This window comes from Alligator mississippiensis, chromosome 3 (assembly GCF_030867095.1).
Source record: "Alligator mississippiensis isolate rAllMis1 chromosome 3, rAllMis1, whole genome shotgun sequence".
Lineage (NCBI taxonomy): Eukaryota > Metazoa > Chordata > Crocodylia > Alligatoridae > Alligator > Alligator mississippiensis.
The window spans coordinates 167183989-167210010 of NC_081826.1; the positions used below are offsets into that span (position 1 = coordinate 167183989).

The 26022-nt window shown below is 44.9% G+C and overlaps 1 protein-coding gene across 2 annotated transcripts in view; it reads right to left on the reverse strand.

Annotated features, from left to right (window-relative positions):
- ACO1 (aconitase 1) overlaps positions 1–24348 on the reverse strand; it is a 48856-nt gene extending 24508 nt beyond the window's left edge. The window contains exons 1-4 of one of the 2 annotated variants that reach the window (XM_014596344.3): positions 24241–24348; positions 12169–12286; positions 10400–10568; positions 1257–1394 (exon numbers count right to left, since the gene is read on the reverse strand). In XM_014596344.3, the coding sequence (XP_014451830.2) occupies positions 1257–1394; positions 10400–10568; positions 12169–12265 (404 nt within the window). In that variant the 5' untranslated portion in view covers positions 12266–12286; positions 24241–24348. Of the gene's footprint in view, positions 1–1256; positions 1395–10399; positions 10569–12168; positions 12287–23519; positions 23626–24240 lie in introns of those variants that run through there. The other variant, XM_014596345.3, reaches the window with a different exon arrangement.
- Positions 24349–26022: the final 1674 nt, after the last annotated feature.

Here is a 26022-nt window from a genome sequence, read left to right on the forward strand (position 1 = left end):
ACAAGAAAATAAGTCATTTTCAAGGGGTTTAATAATAATACACAAATTCAAATCAAAGGAAAAAAAAAAGAAAAAAAACAGGAGTTAGAAGTAGATCTTATTTATTTTAGTTTGATGCTTTTAAGAAATAAAAAAATGGTCTTTGCAAAATATACTTGTGCAGAGACTTGACTTCTTTTATAAATGATTAAAAAAACATGATTTCATCTTGGAAATGTTCTTTATGTCAGAAAGTTTCCCTCTAATTTTGTCATTGTTTTTTTTTTCATTTAGGTAGCCAGGGCCACGAGGTATTTCAATGTGCTAGTTGAATATGCTTGCAAGTATCTAAGGATAAGCTTTTTGTTGCTGAATTTGCTGAGGACAACCGATTCACAGTTTAACTTTATAGTCATAACAGATTGTATGCCGGCAGCACTATTACCCACACCAGTGGCTTGAGTCCTCTTATTTCTTGTTACACTCAGGCAAATATAACAAGGGTAAAATGAATTCAACACAGAAAGGAGCTAGTGAGAAGCACGAAAAAAGCTAAAAGACCAGCTAAGAGGACCTAGACTGTAGAGAAGCTTTTAACGGTCCACAAAACTGTAGGTAGATAGAGCTTTGTGTAGAGCCCCATTGATTTTGGAGCGGATCAGTGAAAGTGCAAACATCTGTCTCTATAGGGAGCTTATTGCAGGGTTGGAGATTATTGTAGGATCCCCTCTTCCTTCCTTCTATTGCCTCTTCCTTCCTTCCTTCCATTTTTGTAGGGTCAGCATGTTCTCCGTGTTTCTTCTCTATGGCAGCAATGAACTAACTCATTTTCAGTGCTGCACCATGAAGTCTACTACATTCTTGCATAAACAGGCTGAAATTGAGGCACCTTAGTTTATCCTCTATGTAAGACATAAGGGTATTAAGGGGTAAGTGGGTGGTGGCAAGGAGTGTGACTTTCAAGCAATTATAGTTATCATGGAAAACTAGAAGAAAAAGTCACAGTATTTGACTGTGTCCTTTTAAAATTAACTTCAACCCAGACCAAGAGTTTATCAAAAAATCTGCTGCGAGGAAGAACAAGGTGGGGAGTGGGGAACAACCCCCACCATTAAGATAGTTTAAATTAATATGCAGGCTCCATAATGTCTTGGACAGACCCTCAGCTGGTGTAATTCATTTTATCTCCACTAATTTCAGTGGAGCAATATTAGTGAACACCTGCAAGGCCTGACTTCCTAGCAAGCACCAAAATAAGATTTGTTTCATTCCCTTACCTCCTGTTGAAATCAACTTGGATGGAATGATCAATTACTAGGTCAGCAGGACAGATGGGATTGATTTTTTCAGGGTCTCCACCAAGCTTCTTCACAGCATCACGCATTGCAGCAAAGTCAACCACTGCAGGTACACCGCTAAAATGAGACAAGATTGAACAAACTGAAGTAACTAATTTGACACACACAGCTGAAAACGCAAAACTCAATGGGGGCATAGAACTAGTGTAGCAGAAAGAGCACAGTTATAATCAGGTTCACAAAAACTAGTTTTTGGATGCAGTGGCAGGGAAAGGATGGTTGTGTAATGTAGGGAGCAGATGGGGAGTCAGGATAACTGGTCCTGCCCAGAATTTCACGCAATCCTTCCTTCCTCCACTTTGTCTGTCTGGTCATCTTAGACTGGAAGGTATTGAGGACAGGGGCTGTTTCTTACTTGGTTTGCAAACAGTGACAAGCATAAGAGAACTCTAATCTTGATCAGAGCTTTAAAGTGCTAACGTACTGAAAACATTCAAACCTTTGCCCAAGCTGACAAAAAAAGGATTTTTAGACTTGCAAGCTGAATGGATGCAAACTAGCAGGAATGTGAGTATGGAACCTCTCCATGAGGATAAGTTGCTTTCTGGAGGAGACAAAACTGTCTTGGTTGGCACTTAGGGCCACATTGAAGACAGGAAATAACAAGGCCTTGCATCCAACTGTGTCAAAGTCCTTGAATTTGGAGATTTAGAGGTAAAACTGGCCAACCACATGCTTCATGCTCCAAGAGCTTTCACTTGGCTAAAATTCACATTCAAATTATCTCTTCATATCAACTCTGAAAACGGTGAAGCTCCAAAAAATGGAAGAGCAACAAGCAAAAAAAAACTTCTTGTGGATCTGTATTTGCCTTTCATGAGAATACTGGAAGCCATTTTCTTACTGTTAATTAAAACTTCCCAGTCAAAGTGAATTAGATTAATTTTGCTGCATTTCACAAAACAGCAAATTAAGGATGAAGATATCAAATGTTTTTTCCTTCAAAAGCCACACAGCTATTTAGAGTAAAACCATGAATAGAAAAGCAAAACTTATGACACAGAGTTACAGTTATATGCTCCAACTGCATGAACTTTTTGTAACAGCAATCCAGGAGGAAGAGGAAGAGAGTGTTTTAGAGGCCCAAGTACAGCAAGGAAGGCCAAGCATCTGGACACTTACAATGTTCTTAGCTTCAAAACCCTTTAAAAGTGAGCCTAGGAAGCTTACTTATCAGAAAGCTAAATTAGCTTACTAAAAGCAGCAAGAACAATGAAGGAAAAAAAGATAAGCTTTGTTACACCACACTTTATATTACATTAGGCAAGTAACTAAATTGTCATCTTATCTCATGCTATACTTACAGCAGAGGAAGCAATCAGTAATATGAGCTAGTAGAAGTATTGGTACATACAGAAAGAAAAAAAGAAAAGGACACAGAAGGCTTGGACGGCCAAAGCCGACTCGAGGTGATTTAATAATTGCTCGTTCGTCGGGGCGGGCTGGTGAATAGAGAGGCTGAGAAAGCTTTATGGTTGTAAAACTTTACTTATGTCGCTTGTGGTTGCGACGAAAACGGTCCGGTAGTCTGAACAACTACGTTAGTTGTTCCAGCTGGCAGGGCTCAGGCCAGCACATCCGTCTACAAATCAGGCCGGCAGGGAAAAGGATACATCTGGGATTGCGCTCGGCGACGGGGAGAAGAATCGATAGGTGATCAGTCTATCGATCAGCTCAGCCACGAGTCAGATCTCTCCAGAGGCACTCTGCAGCGTGCTCAAAGTTCTCTGACTTGGGCGGAAGTCGCGCTAATTTTTAAACGGCTAGCAAGCCAATTACTAGCCGCCACGTGGGAATAATTTAGAGCTGGCCAATAGCGGGACACAAATTTGCATTTGAATGGCAGGAACTCTCTTGCACTGGGGGTTTTCTGCTGCAACAGAAAACCTTTACTTTGCAAGAGGCTCTCATGTGGCGGGAAAACTCCACCGTGCCGAGGCACCAAAATCACTGGGTTGTGACATGCCCCCTTGCCGACGGCACAACTGGAATTTTAGACACATGAGCACATCATACGGCATCTTTGTTTCGGGACTTACTGACCAGGCAAAGCTTTAACAACCAATATATATATAAACAAACAACTTGATAGACCGGTCTTTTCAACAAGTTACAAAATACAATAACTTTGAACATATAACAACAACTGTTGATCATCGTCTGATTGGAGAACGTCTGCTTGGGACTCTCCTCGTCTGGTAGTCAGTCCGTCCTCTCCTACTAACAGACAATATCAATAAAATACTTAATAAAATGAGAGTGAATAGTGTTATAGTAATCCTGAGCAAATGGACGTTCGCCGTCTCAGTGTCTCCTTTACAATCATCACTCTATTGATTCGAACGAACTGCAGTCTGGTGCTCGATGAATCTCACAATCGGGCGGTTGTGGATTATTACTTTTCTGGGGTTAAACCTGTGAAGAAAGAAAACAACAACACAAAACAAAAGAGACTTATAGTTAAATTTACTGTAAGGATACTGGGTCAACGTCGGAACGGCGTGTCATCCAGTTGTGATGAACGATAATAGGAGGACGATCGGGCTTCTCTTCCAATTGGACAGAATAGGTATTGGGATATTGTCCCGACCGCTGAACGGTCCCTTTGTGAACTTGTGGATGAGACTGATGGGGGTGCGGTATTGAAATCCACACTAACTCGTCTGGTTGGAACTTGGGCTCCCAAGGTGGAGGTTTCTGGACATTAGCTTCGTCCCATAACGGTTTAGCAGTGTTTAGTGAAATGAGAACATCATGATTGAATTTAGTCCAGTTTTTAAACGTCCCTCCTCCCCTGAGGCGAAGTTGTTCTTCGTACAGGCCTATGTGTCTTTCCACAACACCGCTGGACTGCGGGTGGTACGGCAAATGAAGATGCCAGGCTATATTGTGAAGACGAGCAAATTTGTCTAGAGCATTAGAGTTAAACGGGGGTCCTCCATCAGACTGAATCTCGTGAGGGGGTTGCCAGGTAGCAAATACAGCAGTCAAAGCAGAAATGACAGCAGTGGCATTGCTTTCCATAGGGGAACAACCTGTAACTGTCTTGTTCCCAAGTCGACAACGACTAATCCTTTATTTGGCGGCTTAGACCCTGGGAGGGGTCCTAGCAAATCTACCTGCCAAACTTTTCCTGCCTGAAATTGTGAAGGATCGAAAGCTCCTAGTTGGTACTTGGTTCTATGGCACTTTTCTTTAGCACATCTCTCACAGGCCTGAGCTACCTTTTCCCAATCACGCCGAGCTCCGTATGAGGCCGGTTCCGTAAGGGTTCGGCACCAACGTTGATGGCAAGCTCGTGGTCCCGGGTGACCCCAATTTTCATGAAGCCACGCAAGGAATGGATTTACTTCAGGACCGGAGGTAGATGTGATAGGCAAGACTATGTCGGTTTGGAGTGGATCTTCTAAGAACTTATCAATCATCTCATGTACTGGATCGGTATCTGGACGATGGGACTTAGTGTGCCTAATCAACGGGAGGCGCACAAATTTAGTTAACGTTTCCCAGATATCTTGCCAATCGTTCAAATTTTCGGAGGGAAAAGCTATACCAGTAAGAATTTTATAAATATATTGCGAATCAATTGCGATGATTGGAACGGGGAGTGTATCATTATGATGTGTCAAACAATGTTCTAGTACCTTGAGGAATCCTAATAATTCACATTTTTGGGCCGAATTATCATCTGGGTTGGCTTGAAATATTTCTCTATCATTACAAGCTTTGCAATAATACCCATAGCCTCCGCCATGTCGGGTGGTTCCATCTGAGGCCATCCATGCCGGGGCAGAAGTTCCATACGATGTAGGGACCTTCTCCTCGTCTTGTGGGCTTGGATCAGGTACCGTGTCTTCCAACCTCCAACAATGCCAGTTGTAATGGTGAGTAAGCACTAGTGTATTCCAGGTCTTAGACTCCCCCTGAAAATGTGGGTCAATTCTTTCCGCATCCAGCAAGGGTAACAACGTGGCACCGGGAGCACGTAATGTCCCATGCCCCCTTGCTAATGGCTCCACCAGTTGTTCGGCTAGGAGGATTTTCCCTACAGCTCCATATCGATGTTGTTCTGCCTGAAGCATCTTATGGGCTGTATATACTAGCTCATCGTGAGGGTTATGTGCGACAGCCCACACGTGGTTGGTGGTGAACCCGAGGGTTACGGTTAGTGACTCACCCAGATCGATGGAATGGAGTTGTGTATCTTTAACCGTGGCTAGCAGACGAAGCAGGTTCCGCTGATCTTTCGTCCAGGGCGTGGACTTTTGGGATTTGTTATGGATCTGTCGCTGCAATTTGGTGAGGAGTGCCAAATCACTAGGTCCAACATAATGCCGATACCAATTCAAATGACCCAAAAGCTGTTGAAAGTGCCTCTTGGTAGTAGGGAAGAATGTTTTTAACGGATCGATGTTAGGACCCTCATGCGAAATTCCGTGGCGGATGGAACCGATGTATCGAGTACCAAGGAACATAATGTCATCTACAGGATGTAGGCATGACTTTTCCTTGTTAATCGTCCATCCTTCACTCTGGAGGCGAGCAACTAGTTGGTTAACTATACTAGTAACTACGGAACTATCATGACCCATGATGGCGATATCATCGACATAACTCCAAATCTTTAGTTCTTTCTCTGGGGGAAGAGAGTATGAAGCTTGAAAGTTCTTTAGGGTGTTATTCATGGCACCAGTGGCTAGTGATGGAGCGCTGAGATATCTTTGTGGACAGACTGTCCACCTGTACATGATGCCATCAATACACGTTTAGTATTCCTTCCGGGTCAGTTATCGGGATGGAAAAGAACATGTTTTTTAAATCCAACGTGACTCCGACCCACTTACTTTGTTGAAACTGTGCCATCTCAAACATACATTGTGGCAGAGTAGAAGGATTAGGTTGTTGAAGTACGTGACACCTTTTGTTAACCTCTCTATAGTCTACGACTAGCCGGGCTTCCTCAGGTTTCCCAGGTTTCACAACTCCCCATCCTGATGACAGGTAGGTGCTGGCCATTACGGTCTTAATGCAGCCTCGTTGCTTGAGTCACCGCAGGAGGTCAGTAAGGGACTGCTTTAGAGAACCCTTAGTCGGGATTGGTCGATATCGCCAGGTGGAGTTGTTACGAAGCGTTGGTCGATGCCAATCCTGTTCTGGGACAATAATGGGCAATGCCTGTAGCACTTGTTCTTTAAGGTCAAGCGCTTTTATCCCCGGGATCCCTAAAATGTTGATGCCCCCTAGGACAGCCTCTAGGGGGTATCGGTGGCCTTGGACCCAAAATTTGACCTTCATTGTGACGGCGATAGTGTTAAGCCCTTGTACCTTGATCGTTTTGGTGGTCTTTTGGCGAGGTATCGTTGAGAATCACATTGGTCTGAGCTCCAGTATCGAGAAGGAAGAATGCTTGTTGTTGGTCATCCGGATCGGTAGGGTTGTAAACAGTGAGTTCGGCGTATGGTCGAGAATCAGTAGGGTCAGGTCTGAACTGGAGAAGGCCGCCAGCGGAGCCGCCGGCCATTACTCGTTTTTTGATGGGTCCTCGAATTTAAATCCTAATGCTTTGGCTATACGATATTGGGTTCGTTCTCCCAAAACTCGCAACTGAGATTTTGTAAGTCCGGTGCGGGAGAGAAGAAAACCAAACATGGTTCTTTCCTTCGGGGTTCCTGGAGGTGACCACCCTTGCTCTCGTCGAGGGATAAATTCTTGACGTCTGGGTCTCAGTGTTCCGGCTGGGTATGCTGAAGGTCGGTCCCTTATATCATCAGAAGCTTCTTCACCTTGTTGCTTAAGTGCTTGTAGACGTGGGAGATGGCCTAAGAGATTTCCCACCGGTTGACCGGCCATTGGGTTCAAGAAGAGTCGGAGTGTAACGGCATTTGCTCCTCCATATACCTCCACACAGGCATCTATAGCTTCCAAGGGCGTTGGGATTGCCCCAGGGTCCGATAGGTGGCGATGAGCCCATCTCTCTTTTCGTTGCACGGCGGTTAGTCCAATTGGATTTGTTCTCGGGCTCCATGAAAGATATGACACCCCAACTATAGCCAGGAGGAGTTGCTCTGCAGTAGCCTTCTGTGGACGACCTTCGTGCCAGGTGTGAAATTTGTGGGTTACCTGTCCCACTATGAGCGCCGGGAGCGGGATGGGCCAGCGGGCACTGTCTGTGACCATATTCAAGTCGGTAGCACGTCCTCCGCTCCACGCCGCTTGTTGGGTCAAGGCACTCGCTTCTTCTTTGTCTAAGGTGTCAGATCCAAATTCCACTATTAACCGTCCTAACCACATTGCCAAGGTTTCTTCTGATCTTATTTTAGATTCCTTGCAAAGCTCTTGAATTTCTGGTCGGGTGCGTGTGCGTGAGATAACAATGGTACGTGTAGCACCATCTTCATCCGCAACATGCTTCATCACAGCTATCGGGTGAGCTGTGGTAGAGAAAGAGTTAAATTCTTCGTCTGGGAGCGTTGGGTACATCTCTCCTCCCATTGCCCCTTCCCCTTGGCAAGGAGGCGGGGCCACTGGGAACAACATCACCTCAGGGGGCGGAGGCGCGAGGCGGATCCCTGCCTGGTCTTCTGGAGCTCCGCCCCTCTTTTCCGGGTTCCCCGGATGGCTCGCGCTTCTTTCAGTGTCATTTTCTGCCAGCGGCATCATGCGGCCGGTGCTTCCGATAAGCGCCGCTCTGGAGCTTTTTGCTGTCCACTCCAGTGACTCCTTACCCGCCGTATGCATCTGTGCCTCTAAATTTGCGTATTCCCTTAGTAGACCCGCTACTGTTCGGAACAGCACATTCATCATTTTTCCCTTCTTCCATTTAGTTAGACCCCATCTCGGCACATGACGGCCCTTAGTTTCCAAATCCTCCCGGAGCTGAACGAGGAGCTCACGGCCCCGCGACTCAGGCACCAAATCTGGACAGTTGAACCAGTCCGTGGGGGTGGGTTCCCCTCCTTCCCTTAAGTATTGAATGCATTGAGCGAACTCTTGAGCGGGGGTCAGCTTTTCTGCCTTCCGCGCTTTCACCCTGGCTAAGGATATGGTTGAGGTTTCCTTCGGGGGTCGATAATAGACCCGGTCGCTCCCCGTTATACATCTGAACTCCCCAAGGGATAGCTTAGTTCTCCATTCCTTCACTACGGCTTCTTCTCTCTTTACGGAGAAGTAACCATCAATATTTCTTTCATCCCCTTCTACCGCCTGGTGGTAAGCGATATGCGCCCATAGATCGTTGGCATTCTCTACGTGGCGGGTCCCAGTGTGCCAGGGGCAGCACCCGATTAGGTTCTTCTCTATCACCGTGCCCTTAGATCCCATCCTCGTCGCCATCCTCGGATGGCCAAAGCCGACTCGAGGTGATTTAATAATTGCTCGTTCGTCAGGGCGGGCTGGTGAATAGAGAGGCCGAGAAAGCTTTATGGTTGTAAAACTTTACTTACGTCGCTTGTGGTTGCGACGAAAATGGTCCAGTCGTCTGAACAACTACGTTAGTTGCTCCAGCTGGCAGGGCTCAGGCCAGCACATCCGTCTACAAATCAGGCCGGCAGGGAAAAGGATATGTATCCTGGGATTTCTTCTCCCTGTCGCCGAGCGCATCGATAGGTGATCAGTCTATCGATCAGTTCAGCCACGAGTCAGATCTCTCCAGAGGCACTCTGCAGCGTGCTCAAAGTTCTCCGACTTGGGCAGAAGTTGCGCTAATTTTTAAACGGCTAGCAAGCCAATTACTAGCCGCCACGTGGGAATAATTTAGAGCTGGCCAATAGCGGGACACAAATTTGCATTCGAATGGCAGGAACTCTCTTGCACCGGGGGTTTTCTGCTGCAACAGAAAACCTTTACTTTGCAAGAGGCTCTCACGTGGCAGGAAAATTCTACCGTGCCAAGGCACCAAAATCACTGGGTTGTGACAGAATCCAACTGGAAACTCCCAAAAAGTCTAACCCTGGACTTGCAATTTACTCATTATGAGGCCTCAATGTTAGTCACCAAGTTTTTTCAAGAGAGTTCAGCTCCTATTTAGACACCTACATAAAAGCAATTGTTTCAAAAATAAGGACCCAATAGCTTCCGATGCAACAGTTAAGAGATTTCAGAAGACTTCTGCACTCAGCTTGGTTGCTTCTCTAAATACCAGAATAGGAAAGCAGCTCTTCCAAAAATGTGGCTTAACCTTTCTGCCCTACAGTTCTCCATTTGTGACAAGGTAACAATAGCACCTAGCTCACAGGGCAAGAATTAAATTAGGACCTCAAGATCATTTCCAATAGAAAAATGACAGTTTCCTTTATTGACTTCAAAAGACAACCAAGACTGGGTCCTTAGTGCTTGCAAAATGATCTAGAGAATGCAAGCCAGTACAAATGCCAAGCATTAGACATTGTACCTTCTCTCTCACACCTATGGGTGAGGAACAGAATGTACTTGTGGTTTAGTAACAAACCCATGAGGCTAAACCAAATTCTCTCCTATCATGAAGGGTTGAAAGATCAAAGGACAGTGGACTATTGATTCAAGCACAGTACAAAGCAACACAACGTTCTACGTGAAAATCCATCCCTCTTGCAAACTGCCCTTAGAAAGCTAACCATACTGCAATGCAGTCAACTGATTTCTTTGTTCTGAATTTGTATTTTACAAGCAGATGGTAAAATTTTTGCATTGGTTTCAAGCAACTGCCTTAGAAACATGTAAGTTCCAGGACAATACTTACAAGTCAGTTCCCAAAGACAGAAATCTAGAATTGCCAACTATACCATCAAAATCTGTAGGACTCTGCCGAGGGGGTATTCCCTTCTGAAATACATCTCATTTTGTCCCTTCCTATTTTTAAATAGCACCATAAAGGTATTCATTTCCCTCAAAACACAGTGTTTTATGAAATGCTTTTAAAATGTCTGGTGTTTGTTTAAAGCAACACTATGAACCTAATATCCAGCAGTTTTAAGACAATATTTAAAGAATACTTCAGACACTTCACCTGCTCTCCATCCCCAACTGAACTCCTCTGCAGCTCTTACAATCATATTTCCTTAGTTTGAGGGAGTGTTAAGACTCACGTGAAGTCCTGTAGAATAACTCGTGCAGGTTTAAATGGCACCTCGACATTCTTGTGTTGCATCACCTGCCAGTTGAGGATGTTCTCAACATCTTCCTTCTTCACTAGAAACTCATCACAGTTACGGACTGCTGACTCCAGAAGGACTTTAATAGAAAATGGCAACCGTTCTGGGAAAAGAAAGAGACTGGAAGTAGTTTGGTTTTCATGTCTTAGATGTCATATCCAAATGCCTGCATGTGGCTATATCCTTTCACTTGTTAGGTGAAGTCCCAGCTACAGTGAAGCAAATGAGGCTTTTGCCATTAAGTCGGGGGGGGGGGGGGGGGGGGGGGGGAGGAACGGGACAACAGAAGGGGGGTGGGATAGGATGGGAGGCATGATTTCACTCATTAAAAGAGGATATGCCTCATGGTCATTAATAGCTGATCCCTAATAATATTTAGAGCTCTTGAAGAGAGAAATATGCTGCAAAACACACTTGATCCCTTTGAATTCAAGCCAAAGGATGCCATATCTTAATCCACAGGATGGTCACTACCTGAGTGCTAGCCCCAAAAACATACAAGAGCAAACAAAAAAACAAACAAAAAATAATCAAACCAACAAACAACCCCCCCCTCATTTTGACTCAATTAATTTCCAGTGTTCCAAGCCTTAGAACATTTCCCCACAATAATGTATATTATGATGCAGACTCTCAATCATCACCTGCATAATAGGTACTACCATAATAACGGTTTATGTGACCCTACCATATTTCAGGGATCCAGTCTCACATTTCAAGGCAGAGCCAATGCTAACTTATATGGCTAAAAAAAAAAATCTATCATCAGCAAATTACTCAGTAATTGTCTGTTATTGAGTTGCTTGCCTCTTTATTTGAAGAAGTGAACAACTGTCACTGCTGGAGCCAGCATGCCAGAACACACAAGGCATTACTAAAATTCATTATGGCAATTCTTGTATTTCTAAAGAACCCTGCTGGTATTTAAGGGACAAAATGATAGGATTAGTTTATTTGTCATCGTCAGTCTAAATGAACCACAAAATACTGGACTTGAGAGGACATTGTTTTTCACCATTTAAAGAAAAATAGCAACAATCTACCTCTTGATCAACTTTTAGTTTAAGCAACAGTTTCTCTTCTAAAGGCTGGGGGTATATATGAATACATGTACTGTAGTTTTAGCATTGGCTTTAAACATCAACAGTACCATTTAAGTATTTGAGTGTGCCATAATAGGGAAGTTTGCATGAATTCAGGAAGAGTAACAGTTTTCAATGGAGTAAGCAGGAGAGATGAAAAAGAATTCTGGTTAATTGGCAGATTCAAAGGTTAGACACACAGCAGTTACCCACCGCCTTTTTCCAGCTTTGGGAAGGAAGGATAAAACAAGCTTCATTTCTACTGTGCCCTTTCAAACTTAATGGCACCATAAGGAAAAACTGCCCTTCTACTCTTCCAGCTACTGTGGTCCTTCATGCCCGCACCGTGAAGCACATGCCGTATACTGGAAAACACTGAACTGTTACATGAAACAGGGAATTATCCAGTTCAGAGTTACAAGTAATAATATTACTGTGCTAAGAGACTAATAAAACAAAGTTTGGATTCTAGTTTGCAAACATTAGAACCCAGTTTTCAAGAAGCAACTTCCCTGTACCATTCTAGGACCGCAAGGCAGTTATTTTCAGTGCCAAATGCAGCCTAAGCAAGTAGTAGGGAGAAGATATGAAGATGTCAATTCCTTTATGGTGTCAACGTACCATATCTTTCGTCTTTCAGTTTGTTCAGATTGAAGAATTTCTTTTCAGGCTGGTTGGAGTCTAATGGCTCCGTGATCTGCGTGAAAGGGTTGCTCATGATGAAAGGTCCTTCGTGTCACTGAAAACACAAAAGAGAGAAAGTCCCATCAGCTGATACAACCTAAATGAAGAGTGGCCTCAGCAGTTAAGCCTGTATCAGATTGTATATTACTGAGCAAACAAACGATTCACTCATTATGCCTCTGAAGTAATTTTAAGATCACAGAAAGACTATAAAAGTGCAGTAATTTCTCTGTAGTATATTTTCAGCTGGATTTCATGACTCTCTAATTTAGGAACCATAGTAACACTGTGGTGCCAAGTCTTCCACAGTGATTTCCAAGATGAACTGACAAGTGTTTCCACTCTGCATTCAAACAAACAGAAAGAGTATACAGCACCAGACAGAACCGATACAGACAATAAACCCTGATCTTAAAGTTTCAAAAGGGCTAAGTACCCACAGCTTTTGTGGATTTATATGCCACCTGTTGGGGTGGCATATAAGCACTGGAAAAATAAACAGATAAATAACCTCACTGTACACATTTTTTTCCAGTTTAAACATCTCATATAACTGTGACGTAATTTTAGCTATTGTAGTGGCCCAGCAGGTGGAATATTGATTTGGAGATGGTGGTTCTAGCCACCACTCTTCGACTGGTGTACTTTGCATCCCTAGGCAAATCATGTCACTTTTCTTGGTTTCCCCATCTGTAAAATGGGGATAGCAATACTGACCCCCTTTTAAAAGTCTTTCAAATCTATGGGTGAAAAATCCCTTGTTGAGCTAAATATTTGTTCTAATCATCATACTAATACAGGCCAAGTTGTGCATTCATTTTGCCCATCAAGATTGCATCTTCCCAAGTATACCTGGGACAATTTGAATGAATAACAGGCTCACGTCCTGTCCCACTTTGTTTACAGAAACCTTTAACTAGAGGTCTCTGTGTGTAGGGAGGAGCACTGAGGTTTTAAATATGAGTAGCAAAGAAAGAAACTAGGATAGAAATAAGAAAGTTTGTATGGTTGTCACATGTACTGCTCAGTGAATAATGTAAATAATTGCCCAGGATACGCCTAAAAGCAGGCAGTGCCAAACAAACAAAAGCCAAAACCCACCATTCTATTCCATTTACTGAGCATGTTAATTGTGAATTAAAATACGTCTTCCATCTTGAAGTCCTGCAGACACAGCCTACAGAGTTAAGCTGGGTTTCTTCCGGCTTGGGCATTACGACCAAAATAAAGATTTGGTGGCTCAAACTCTGTCTTAAGTTATTGTGGGCCACTGTTTAAGTTGTAGATGCCTGTACTTTGGTGTTGACAGTCTCATGTCATACCCACTGTGGACTTTACATGGGTGCAATGACTGAAGCCCAGTAAACAATTCTGCTGGGGACATCCAGGAAGGAGGAAAATCCAGCTGCTCCTAGCCAGAAGAACAGTCAAATGATTTTTACTTCCAATGTCAATAGACTCTAAAGGACACTAATCTCAGAGGTAACAGGTAGGATGCTTAAGCAAGCATGCATTTAACAGTGACCTTTCAGAGCAGAAACACCAAGTCGGGGATTCAGACTTTAAGAGTCATAGGAAAAGCTTAGATCTAGGCCAGCCGATTACAAATAAAAAATTTTACAGTGTTGTTTTACTGGGTTCTTTGTCCTTCTCCTTTGCTCTCCTCCACCCCACCAAATCCATTGTGTTCAGTGTCTATGTGACCAGAAAGACTTTATTGGATTCTGGATCTCTGAAAAATTGTGCACATAAGAAATCAGAAATCAAGTCTGCATAATTTTTACCTAGGTGACAGTAAATAAAAATGAGTGGAAGAGGAAGTGAAGTGGCACTACAATCCTTGTACTGGTACCAAGAAAGAGAGAATCCAAACAGAATGTAAACTGATGGGGGTGGGAGGGGAGGGCATTGGAATACAAGGCCTCAGAGAGTATATGCAGAATGGAAATCAGCAGATGACTCCCCTACATATTAGCTAATCTATTCTTGTGAAATTATAGATAAGACTAAAATGGCCATACTGTGTTTAAGAGGTCAAGGTAAACATTAGGCTCTTTCCCAGCATTTACTCTGATATCCTAAATACATGGAGAAGGCTTCCACCTTTTTCCTGTAGCAAGGATTAGAGCAAAGAGGGTCTTTGAAGGATGGGGCTAAGATAACGGAAGACAGATTCCAAATGTTTCCTCATCTGCCTCAGTGGCAAATCCACTGGCCATGCAACACCACAAAGTTTACCTTTACGTCACAGAGCAACTCTCACATACACAGGCGAATATGCTTCCAGCCTCAACTACCCCTGTGCAAAATGGAGTTTATTTTCTACTTAAGAAGACTTTTACAATCTTTGATTTCTCCTCAGCCTGAAGAAGTGTGCATGCCCAAAAGTTTGCAAAAAAGAGGTTTGCTGTTTTTTAGTTGGTCTAATAAAAGATATTACCTCGGAGCCAAGACTTTTGTGTTTTCCCTTTACTCAACTGCATTTCATTTATGTCCTGGTGGTCTCTTCCTTATCTACTCTTATCTGAGTCTAGCTCTCTGTTCGCTCATTAACTGAACCCCTTCCTTAATGGCTTCTTTTACTATGAGAAGTCACTGGTTTTTGGCACAGAACATCAGTGAACAGCAATGCACAAGACAAAGCTATTTTAAAGCCCATACAAATTGAGATGTGCATTTATTTTGATTAATCTACAGCTTTCCAGATACAAGGATGTTTTTACATCTATAAGCCATAACAGTTATAACTGTTGTTTCATTTGTGCTATCCATTTCCACATGCGGTGGGGCAGTGAAAAAATGTTTATTTAGCAACAAAAATCATCATCTTCACACTACACATGAACTTATTGGCATGCACTGAGAGAATACCCCTAAGGAACTGACATAGCAACTCTTCATTTTATTAATATTAAACCATGACAGAGGAGGAAGGGGCAGGGGAGGGGAGGATAGAGGTAAAGAGGAAAAGTCAATGTTCTCTGCTCCTACCACATTACAGGATTCTTCAGAATCAGATCTCATATATTTAGTTGCATCCCCTAAGACACACCACTTTATGGTAACTCAAGAAATTTAAAGCAAATCAATAAGTGCACTAAATCAATGTGCATACATTAAAATGGCATTTGACCACCATGCAGATTCTCATTAGAGACATATTAAGGTATAACAATCCAAGATCACTTTACTCCTGAATAAGAGATTTCACCTGGGGGTTTAAGACACTAATTTATGCACACTGACTTCACACCTTTAGTTAAATTGCCTTAACTCTTCCAAACATTATTACATAGATGTAGCCGTAACAATACTTCACAATACCCTACTGACTGAGGAGATGCATGCTTTTCCACATAATTATTTAAATGCCAATAAAGTGACATGTTTGATAAGTGACCAACATTACCACTTGGCTTCTCCCCTCATAAGCGACATAAAGCAGCAATATTTTTAGAAGCAATTCCACCTAAACCAAATTAAACCAACCAAGAGAAGCACAATTAAATTTTCTCTAGTGGGGTGTTTTAGAAGTTGAAAATTTGTCGAAGATACTTCCAGGAAATCCAACAAACTACAGGGACCAAGAAAATATAATGTTTTACTTGCTGTCAAGGACAGGGAAAAAACCCAAGGCCCTATGCTTGCCTTGGCTGTCAGTTCAATGCACTCTATGCTATGTGCTGCTAGCTGAAGGCAAAACAGCCTAAGACTAAAAATGAACAGTGTAGAGCAGATGAAAACAACAAAACCACACAATCCTGCAATTAATACATATATGAACGCGAATGCTCTACCAGAAAGTGCACGTGCGTGTGTGTGTGTCAGTTTCAAACCAATATTGGGCAAAATCCCTTGATAAAAGTAAAAGCAAGTATGACTCAAGGGCACAACCTCACTTAACACACAAAGTTCAGATTCCACAAAAAAAAAAAATCTTTACAATCTACAGAAACTCTTGAAGCAGTCTTTCTCATACTCTCATATTCTGTTTAGAGATGGGATTGAGTAGAGAGATTCAAGAGTGGATCTAACCTTTCCCAAAGACTGTGCCAGCTGTGGCTCTGCTACTTGAAATCCAGAAGATGTAATAATGTGAAATTTGTTGATCAGTTAACATTTAAATGTGCTTTGAAACCCCACCTCATGAAAATATCTGCCCTCAGTGGCAAAAATATCCTCTCCAACCAAAGCTGTGGATACCCAAACATGAAATATAACTGAAAATATTTACTCTTCTTACTCAAAAATCAGAAATTCATAAAAACAAACAAAAATAGGGCTAAAAAGGACATCTGGAAATCATCTACTCCAGCCACCTGCTCATGGCAGGATTATTCCTGACTAGACAAACATAACTTGAACTTCCGTAATTTCTTAAATGTTTTTAAAGGGTCCATGTATAGTGTGGAATTACTGGCCCACAACATAGTTGCAAATTCCCTTTTCTCCCCACCAAACAACAAGAGGTGAGCATTATAGACAAATATTTTATGTTTAAATATATCCATTTTAGTTATCTACAGGCAAAATCAGGACAGTTGCAGCCCTTGGCATATACAGGAAAAGGAACCAAAGAGAAGGCTATTTGGATCAAATCCAATGCTTTGGATATTGGTTGGAACAAGCCGAGTCTTATTTTACAGTGCTTTTGGTTACAATTGTATGCCCACCAACTAGAACATAGTAAGCAAGTGAAGATACTGTTATAGTGAAGAAAACAGTTCTGTTAAGACTAAGAAAAGCTCCTTCTACTTATCATTTGCTCTATTTAGGCCAGATAAACTCACTATATAAGAAACGTACAGTGTGTTGGGACACTGCTGGAAACAGGACCATTCAGTGTAATGACTTGAGAAACAGACAAGGTTCTTTGGGTAAATGTGATATCTTTTATTAGACTAACTAAAATAGTTGGAAAAAAATCTTCTTTGCAAGCTTTCAGGTACAAAACACCCTTTGTCAGGCAGAGGAAGACAACTGCAGTTGAATGTGTGAAGGGGTTTTATATCACCATGAGATTGACACTTTATAGGTATTAAATTAATCAATTTACAGGGATTAAATGGAACAATCAGGATGGGATCCCAGGCTCAGAACACATGCATCACTTTATTCCTCATCTAAGTAGTCTTCTTAACTAACAAAGCTAGAGCTGAAATCTTAGATGACAACAAAGATACAAGTGTCTCTATACAATTCACTCTGGGAAGCATTTTCAGCATTGTAGGCAAGCAATTAAATGTATGTTATTTCTTTTCATTGTAATGTGTTTTCATCACCTCGTCTCATGCCCACTTGGAATGTTTGGGGTGTTATTTCCTTCCTTCACTCAGTTGAAGTTTACATTTGTACCCTTCTTTCAGGCAAATTCTATAGCTCAAAATTTGAGCAATTGATCTAAGGCGTTGCCAAGGAATCCCTGCTGCGGGATTGCTGAATTCAGAGGATTCAGCGGATTCTTAGTTTAGCTGCTGGTCACTGGTATAACTCCCTGATGGAAAGGTAGCCCAAGGCACATATCAACAATCATCAAGTGCTAAATTAATATTTTAAGTTTGTTCAACAAGATCAGAGCTAGTAAAGTGGCAGCAGAAGTCTCAGAACTTGGATGCCAATTTATGGCTACCTCAAGCCAGGGTCCTGGTTTCCCCCTACCTGTGCATTCATTCACTTTCTGCAACCCCATAATAAATCATGCCATACAAGTGATGGCCAAAAAAGGCTTTGGGTTTGAACAACTTCAGAAAGGTGCAAAATGCCCACTTCCAGTCTTTTTAGAGATAGCCTTTAGAGGAATAAATTGGATTCATAGTCTAAAGAAGACACAAGAGAGAGATTTGATAATTACGCTCATTTTTAACAAGGACACTTGTCACACAAAGATGTGTAATTATTACCACATTTGCTGCAGGAAGAGGCTCAAGCAAGTATTGTTAAACGGCTCTGCACTTCAAGCAGAAAATGCTTTTATGAACTATAGACTGGCAACAGTGAAAATTAAAGCCACACATTGTATCCACAGGGCAGCAGCTCTGAACTTTGCCCTACATGTTACTTCTGTAGCAACTCTCTACTGGTTGGATTCTAACCAACATACACAAGGAAGGTACTTGTGTGGACTGACTTTAACTTCGAGATCCCTGCTTCACAAACAGCAGAAGACATAGGGGTATGTTTTTTCTGCATATCTATATGGATATCTGCTACTTGCAAGCCTGAGAGAAGCATATCTAGTTTAGTTTATATTTCAACCTATTTCTACAGGAAGAGAGGAGAGAGAGAGATCAAGTATGCCATTTACTTCCTTTTATCTATCCATTTCATAAGAGGCCATGGACAGTGAGGTGGAAGATGAAGAATGATGTACAGGGGTAGGAAACACTGTGAACTACAAGTTTCCTCAATTTATTCCCATTTCAAGGAACAAACCTACAACTGAGCTGCTTTGTCTATAGACCTGCAACTCCTCTTTCATTCCCTGCCCTCTCAGTTGACCTAAGGGGATGTGCTGATGTGTGCATGGAGGAGGAGGTTCTTTTACAAGTACAGTCAAGATGAGACTTGATCAGGAATAAAAATTCTGCTCTGCAGTGTCATGTCCTCCCCATGCCCTCCCTCTCCCCCTCTCACCTTAACTGGGACAAAAAGGCAAAACCTCAGAATGTAGCAGAACAGAAGCCCACAATATTTTGTTGTTGTTCTAAAACATTTAAAATGGCATTTCCAAAGCAAAATATGTTCCCCCTATTCCTAGAAGATGCCATTATGGAACTGACATGATTCTTCTTAGTTTCAGCCTAACCACCACCTTTGATTAGTTTCACTGCTGATAGCTACTGGTAAAATGGGTTGGAATCAGGCCAATTTTGGTAAACTGATGCTAGAGGTTACTAGCAGTATTTCTTCAGAACATTCATTAAAAACAAACACACAACCACACACAGACACACTATTTTGCTTTCAAGTAATGGACATCTACTGAGATAAATTTTACCAATAGAACTTTTTTTCTGGCCAGCAATACGTAAGATGCTTTAGGATTCCTCATTTTAGACAGCTGAAATTCCTATTTCCATTTGTGCAGCCAAGAATGAAGTGAAAATATTTATCTGAGCTAAATATTCCCCATAAGCAGCACTGAAGGAGAGAGCCCTGTGAAACTGCTCATCTGCACCAAGACAGAGCAGAGAAGAATAAGAATCCCTTCCCAGCCTCCTGTTGCAAGGGGAAAGCAAAGGGAAGGGAGTCTCTTCCGATACACTCAAGTACTTCTAGTTAAATGATGACATCCTACAACAGCTTTCTTCTGCTGGCAATTATTTGAAGCATTCCTCATTGTTTCAATATAGGATCATAGGAAAACAGGGCTAGAAGGGACCTCACAAGGTCACCTAGTCTAGCTCCCTACTCAAGGCAGGATCATTCCTGGCTAAACCATCCCATCCAAGCATCTGTCTCACCTGCCTTTGAAATAAATTTCCCCTGTTGCAGCTCAAGACTCCTTTCTATAGCCTGTCTCCATCTTCTCCATAATCACTCTTCAAGTATTTGAAGGCTGTTATCAAATCCCTCCTCAGTCTTCTCTTCTATAGGCTAAATAACCCTAGCTCTTTCAGACTTTCTTCATAAATCTCGTCTCCCAGACCCTTAATCATTTTTGCTGCTCTGCACTGGACTGCTTCCAAACTGACCACTTCCTTCTTGAAGTGCAGGGCCCAAAACTGGACACAGTACTCCACGAGAAAACTCATGAGTACTGAATACAGAGGAAGAATCACCTCTCTTAATTTGCAAGTAATGTTCCTGTTCATACAACCCAAGATGTTGTTGGCCTTTATTTTATTTTTTTTGCAACAAGAACATACTGTTGGCTCAGATACAGCTTAGGGTTCACTGTAAACCCCAGGTCCTTCTCTGCAATACTGCAGCCTAACTAGTTATTCCCAAGTTTGTATTCGTGCATGTGATTATTCCATTCCAAGTGCAGGACTTTGCACTCATGCATGCTGAATCTCATTTAATTGACTGAGGACCATTTCTCCAGTGTATCCAGGTCATTCTGGATCCTAGCCCTGCCCTCCAGAGTTCTGCAATTCCACCCAACTTTGCATCATCCACAAATTTGCTAAGTATAAACTAGATGTCATTGTCCAAATCATTAATGAAAATGTTGAACAATACTGGACCCAGGACAGGCCCCTGGGGGACCCTACTTGAAACCTCATCCAAATTAGACATTGAGGACTACTTGCTGAGATGATCCAACCAGTTATGTTGGTATCTATTGGTATACATTACGGTATACATTTGTATGTAGTGCTTTCTCTTCAGGTTTTATTAATGTGTCAGTTTTATGTGCTGCCACAAAACTATTTAAATGGTAATAGAGTGGGAGAGAATTACTCAGGGTATTGGTAAATGAAGAAGGAAGGAGAGAGAGAGAAAAAGAGAGGCCAGAGTGCAAAGCCATAAGACTACTAACTAGTAAAACTTTCCATCTGTGCCAGCAGTATCCAACAGAGTGCACAATGCACAGCAGGATAATGCTACTACAAAGCTAAATCCTCCCTTTGGCTCCTGAAAGAGCACAAGGGTTTGGGGTTTTTTTTTAGTAAGTCTCCTGAAATTCACAAGGAGAGTAAAATTTCACAAGTTTAGGGGAGCAAGCCCCTTGCCTTTTTTTGGCAACTTCAGGCCATGAAAGCTAGAGGTGTCTCTGATTCCCACTCCCTTCCCTCTGCCCAAAATACTATAAATGCTTACTTCTCTCTAAACAAACAAAAAGCCCAGGAGTTTGCCCACCCCCGAACAATGCCACAGCAATGAACTTGACTGAACCTGACTACGTTTAGCCAAAGCAAGGCTAGAGGGAAAATGTTCAGTGTTGCAAATACTCTAATCCATGGAGGTCCTCCTGCACATGAACATTATAGACAAGATCAGGGGTTGTCAACTGGGGGTACTTGAGAAGGCCCTAGGGGGGTACACGCGGGTGGGTGGGGACAGAACACCACCACTCACCATCCCGCGCTGCTGTGCAGGATGTGGGGGCTGGGGGAAGCTTGAACATGGTGGTTGCTGCTGTTCTGTGTCTGGCACAGCCTGCTCCATACCCGGCTATGCACCAGCCCTCCCTCCCCCCACATCTGCCCACAGGTGGTACACTGATTAAAAAAGGTTGAAAACCCCTGGACTAGATAATTACCACCATTAGCTGGGATGGGAGTAGCCCAGGAGTCTGGTGTGCTTGACTATCATATTTGTATATTATATTGTAAGCCTTTTGGAACAATGACTCCTTATAGTGCATCTTGCATAGCCCTGGCTTCCTACTGAACATTACTCAAGTCAGAAGCTAACTCACTTTTCCTTCTTTACCCCTGCACTAGTTCTAAGCTGGAAAAAACCTGCGTGAGGTGCCAAAGTACAACTGCCACTCAGACACAAGAGAGAAGTGCACAGCTAAAATGAATCAAAGCCTCTTGAAACAGCTCCATGCTAGTTTGGCTGTCTCCCTCACTCCAGATTTGGGTACATTATCACCCTAAGGCATGTTCCAAAAGGCTTAGACAAGATGTTAAAAACGATTTTTCTGTCTCCACTACAGCAGCCACCAGTGCTATTATATTAGCAAACACCACATCTGCCACAGTGCCCCTCCAACAGAGGATAGGATTCAGAGCGTTTGCCACTTACTGCATCATGAAAGCCAGCTAAGACTACACTTATCCCAATCATGGAAGTTAATGTAATAGGGGCATTAATTTTTCTAGTATATAGGCAGCCTGATCTGGGTTCCATTCCCAACTTGTGACATTAAAAAGTTGTACAACTTTGACAAGGGGTTTGTTTCTCCCTACTGCTGCTTTTCCCCCATACTTTTTGTCTGTCCTGCTCATTTAGGCTGCAACTTCTGCATGGCAGGGATGGTCTCTTACTGCATAACCCGAAAGCTTGCAAATCGAGAACTATTTTTTTTGCAAATATCTAGTGAGTGTAATAAAAGAGATCACCTCTGCCATGAATTTTGATTCCTTTTGCATACGCATTACAGAACCAAACACAATAAAAACCTGCTCGCAGCTGAAACTTCCAGGCCCTACTGCAATATAAAGGTGCAGCAGCAGTGATACATAATAAAAAGCTACTTTAGAAGTAGCAATTTCCAGATTACCCACTCATTAAACATTATCCATCCTTCCCTCCCTCTTTTCCCCCTGCTGCAAAAGAAACCTTGAACTCACTGTGGCCATTTTGTTTACCCATGTGCTGACGTCACTGATGGCATCACAATTTTTTTCTGCTATTCCAAAAAAACAAACATCACTTTTCAAATCAATTTGCAGTATCATGACCCCTCATGCAGGGCCCTATTCACTTTGCCAGGGTGCCAAACGAGAACAGCCCCATCCATGTGGACATGAACCAAAGCCAGTAACGGTTCTGCCTGTATAACCGGCATATGTACTTGGATCTTTGTGCTGATATACATAAAAAAGAATTAGCTTCATCTTTTCCCCAGAAAAATAGGCAGCTCTGTGCATTTATAGTTTTTAAGAGGGGTTTTTAGACTTGAGTTTACTCTGCTCTAAAATACATCAGTCTGACAAGGGGCAGATCTAGAATGTAAAAAAAAACCACACAGGTGTACACAGTTGTGTGGCATCAACACCTATAAAACAACACATGGTTGCTTTGCTGCTGTATAACTCCAGGTAAAAATAAACAAGAAGCTTCACTAATAAGCCAGGGCCCTAGGGCCGCATTATTCTGTTTAAGGTGGAAGCAGAAATAAACATCACTTCATTGACATAAGCTAACAACAGTCTGCAGGGCAGTGAAATAGGAGCTCCGTTACCAGGAGCGGTTTAACCACAGGACAGAAAAGGAAGGCTGGCTTTCTTCAAGACCACTGAACAAAAGAAGGGAGGGCGGTGAACACCTGTGGAAGGAAGAGTTTAGAAAGGATCGGATAGATTATAATATGCCACAAAGTGAAGTCAAGAGACTTTCTTAGCCCAGCCTGATTAGAAAAGCTGCTGCCACTGGTGGCAGTTGGCTTTGAATGCTGGGTAGAGCAGAGATCAAAGTGGGGTGGGGAAGGGAGGGCGACAAGTGCACCCTCCCGGGCATGAAGGACATATGGGTGCCTGGGGGAGCACAGTGAGCTCCTGTAGGTGGCAGCGGTGCTGTTGGCAGCCGGAGCGTGGTGGCAACAAGCAGGGAACTCCCACAGGCAGCCGTGGCGCTGTCAGCAGCCGAGGGGGTAGGTGGGGAGCACTCACCAGTGGTTGGCGACCAGCCGCAGACGGCAGCCAGCGGCGATTGTGGACTGCCTGCAGATGCCACTGACAGTGTTGGTGGTGAGGGACGGGTGGCAAGCGGTGACTGCCCACAGGTGCTGCCGGCAGTGGTGGTGGCGCCTTTTCTGAGGGAGTGCACTGGCACACTCAGGGGGTGCATGTGCACCCATGTGCACCCCTTACATGGTGCCGATGGTCCCGGGCCTACCCGGACGCAATGCTTCCAGGCAAAGAAAGGGCTGGATATCTGGGCTGGAGGCAGGTGCCCGTGGCGGGCTCATCCAAACTCCCCAAGCCCTGGCGCAGAGGTGGAGGGGAGGCCTCATTCTGCAGCCTCCCGGCGGGGTCAAGAGGGAAGGCTGCTGGAGGGGGAGGGAGTTAGGCCCCGTCCCTGGGCCCAGGGACAACCCGGGGGTCAAAGAAAGAAACCCCCAGCTCAGCTGCTCCTGCGGCCTTGACCCTCCCAGGCCGGACAGACACCAGCCTTCCCCTCCCCTCCCCTTGCCCGGACCCCGCTGAGCAGCAGCTCCCGAGCCTGCGGCTGATCCCGCCCCGGGAGCCGAGCGGGAGGAAGGGGCAGGAGGGAGATGAGATGCAAGGCCGGCCCCTTCCCTCCTCCGCCGCAAGGGCAGGCTGGAGGGCAGCTCCGCGGCGGCATCTGCCCCGAGACGGCGGCGGCAAGGCCGGGCCCGCGCGCACTCACCAGCGGACAGCGCGGCGGCGGCGGCGGCAGCCGAGCCTGGAGCGGCGGCCGCAGCGTCCCGGCCTCGGAGGCGCCGGCTCCGCCTCGGCCCGCCCAGCCCCTCCCCGCCGCGGGCGGAGCAGCCCTGCCGCCGCCTCCTCGCTCAAGGGACTGCTGGGCTTGGGGCCCCCCCGCGCCCCGCGCACTCACTGCAGACAGCCTGGGGGCCGGCAAAGCACCGACCAAACTCTCCCTGGGCCTGGAGAAGGGGCCGTGTGCCCCTAAGCTTGCGAAGAACAGTTTTTGTTCCAGCTGTTCAGTCGGTCTAATAAAAGACCATCATCGCTTCTGCCTCCCAAGAGCCCCGATCCGCCCGAGAGCCAGGGGGAGGGCAGGCAGCCTGGGGCACCGGGGTGTCCTTGGAGAGCCTCTTTGCCCTTGACCCTGGCGGCGGGCTATCCCAGGCAGCATCCTCCAGCCTCCCGCCGCCGCCAGGTTTCAGCGCCCCCCAAGTGCACGAACGCCACGTGCCCCAGGCGAGCCCCTGCAGACGGTGGCGACACTTGGTGGCGAGCGCTGAGCTCCCGCAGGCAGCCAGGTCGCTGGTGACGGGAGGGGGTGGCGAGTGGCGAACCAGCAGTGGCAGCAGCGACCGCCCACGCGTGCTGGCTGTAGTGTCGGCGGCGCCTTTTCGCAGGGTCCACCACCACGCTCGGGGGTGTACGTGCACCTGCTATGTGTTGCCAGGGTCCCAATGCCAGCCCCTTTTGCAGTTACCTCTGCTACCCCTGAGCCCACTGGGCTGGAGACAGCTCTGCCCACCTTGCGCAGGCCGCACAGTTCTAGAGCAGTGTTTCCCCATCAGCATGGCGTGGCACAGAAGTGTGCCATCAGAAATGGACGGGCGTGCTGCAGAATTTTGCCATGGCAATGAGCTACAATAGCTATGAGGATAGGGAATGCCTTAGCAGGCAGTGGCAACGCGTAGGGGATGCACGTGCACTCCCTGAGAAAGCCAGTGGACCCCCTGACCGGATGCGCTTGCTGCTTAGGTGATGGGCAGGGAGGGCAGGCAGGAGTGCTGGTGCCCCCCCCTGCAAGCACAAGCCGATCACTGCAGCTGCTCCCAGAAGCAGCCACAGCCACTACCAGAAGTGACTGCAGCAGTCAGCCGTTGTGGGATCGGCTGCAGGGGGGTCTACCCCCCCCCCCGGGCAGCGAGATCAGCTGCAGGGGGACCCCTCCGGTCGGCAGGATTGGCCGTGGGGGGACCCCCCTCAGGTTGGCAGGACTAGTGGCGGGGGGGGGGCATGTACCCCCCCCTGACTAAGAACAGTCCAGCTCCATCCTCTTTGCAATTGCCCTTCAATCCCCGCTCAGCCTTCTCTTCTGCAGACTCAATAAGACGAGTTCCCTCAGCCTCTCCTCAAAAGCCATGTCTCTCAGCCCCCAAACCATTTTCAATGCCCTTCGCTAGACTCTCTCCAATGTGTCCACATCCCTTCTGTAGTGGGGGGCCCACAACTGGACACAGGACTCCAGATGTGGCCTCACCAGTGCAGAATAGAGGGGGAGAATCACTTCCCTCAACCTGCTGGCAATGCTCCTACCAATGCAGCCCAATATGCTGTTAGCCTTCTTGGCAACAAGGGCACACTGCTGACTCATATTCAGTTTCTTGTCCCCTGTCACCCCTCCCCGGTCCTTTTCTGCAGACTTGCTGCCCAGCTAGGCAGCCCCCAGCCTGTACTGATGCTTGGGATTGTTCTGTCCTAAGTGCAGGACTTTGCACTTGTCCTTGTT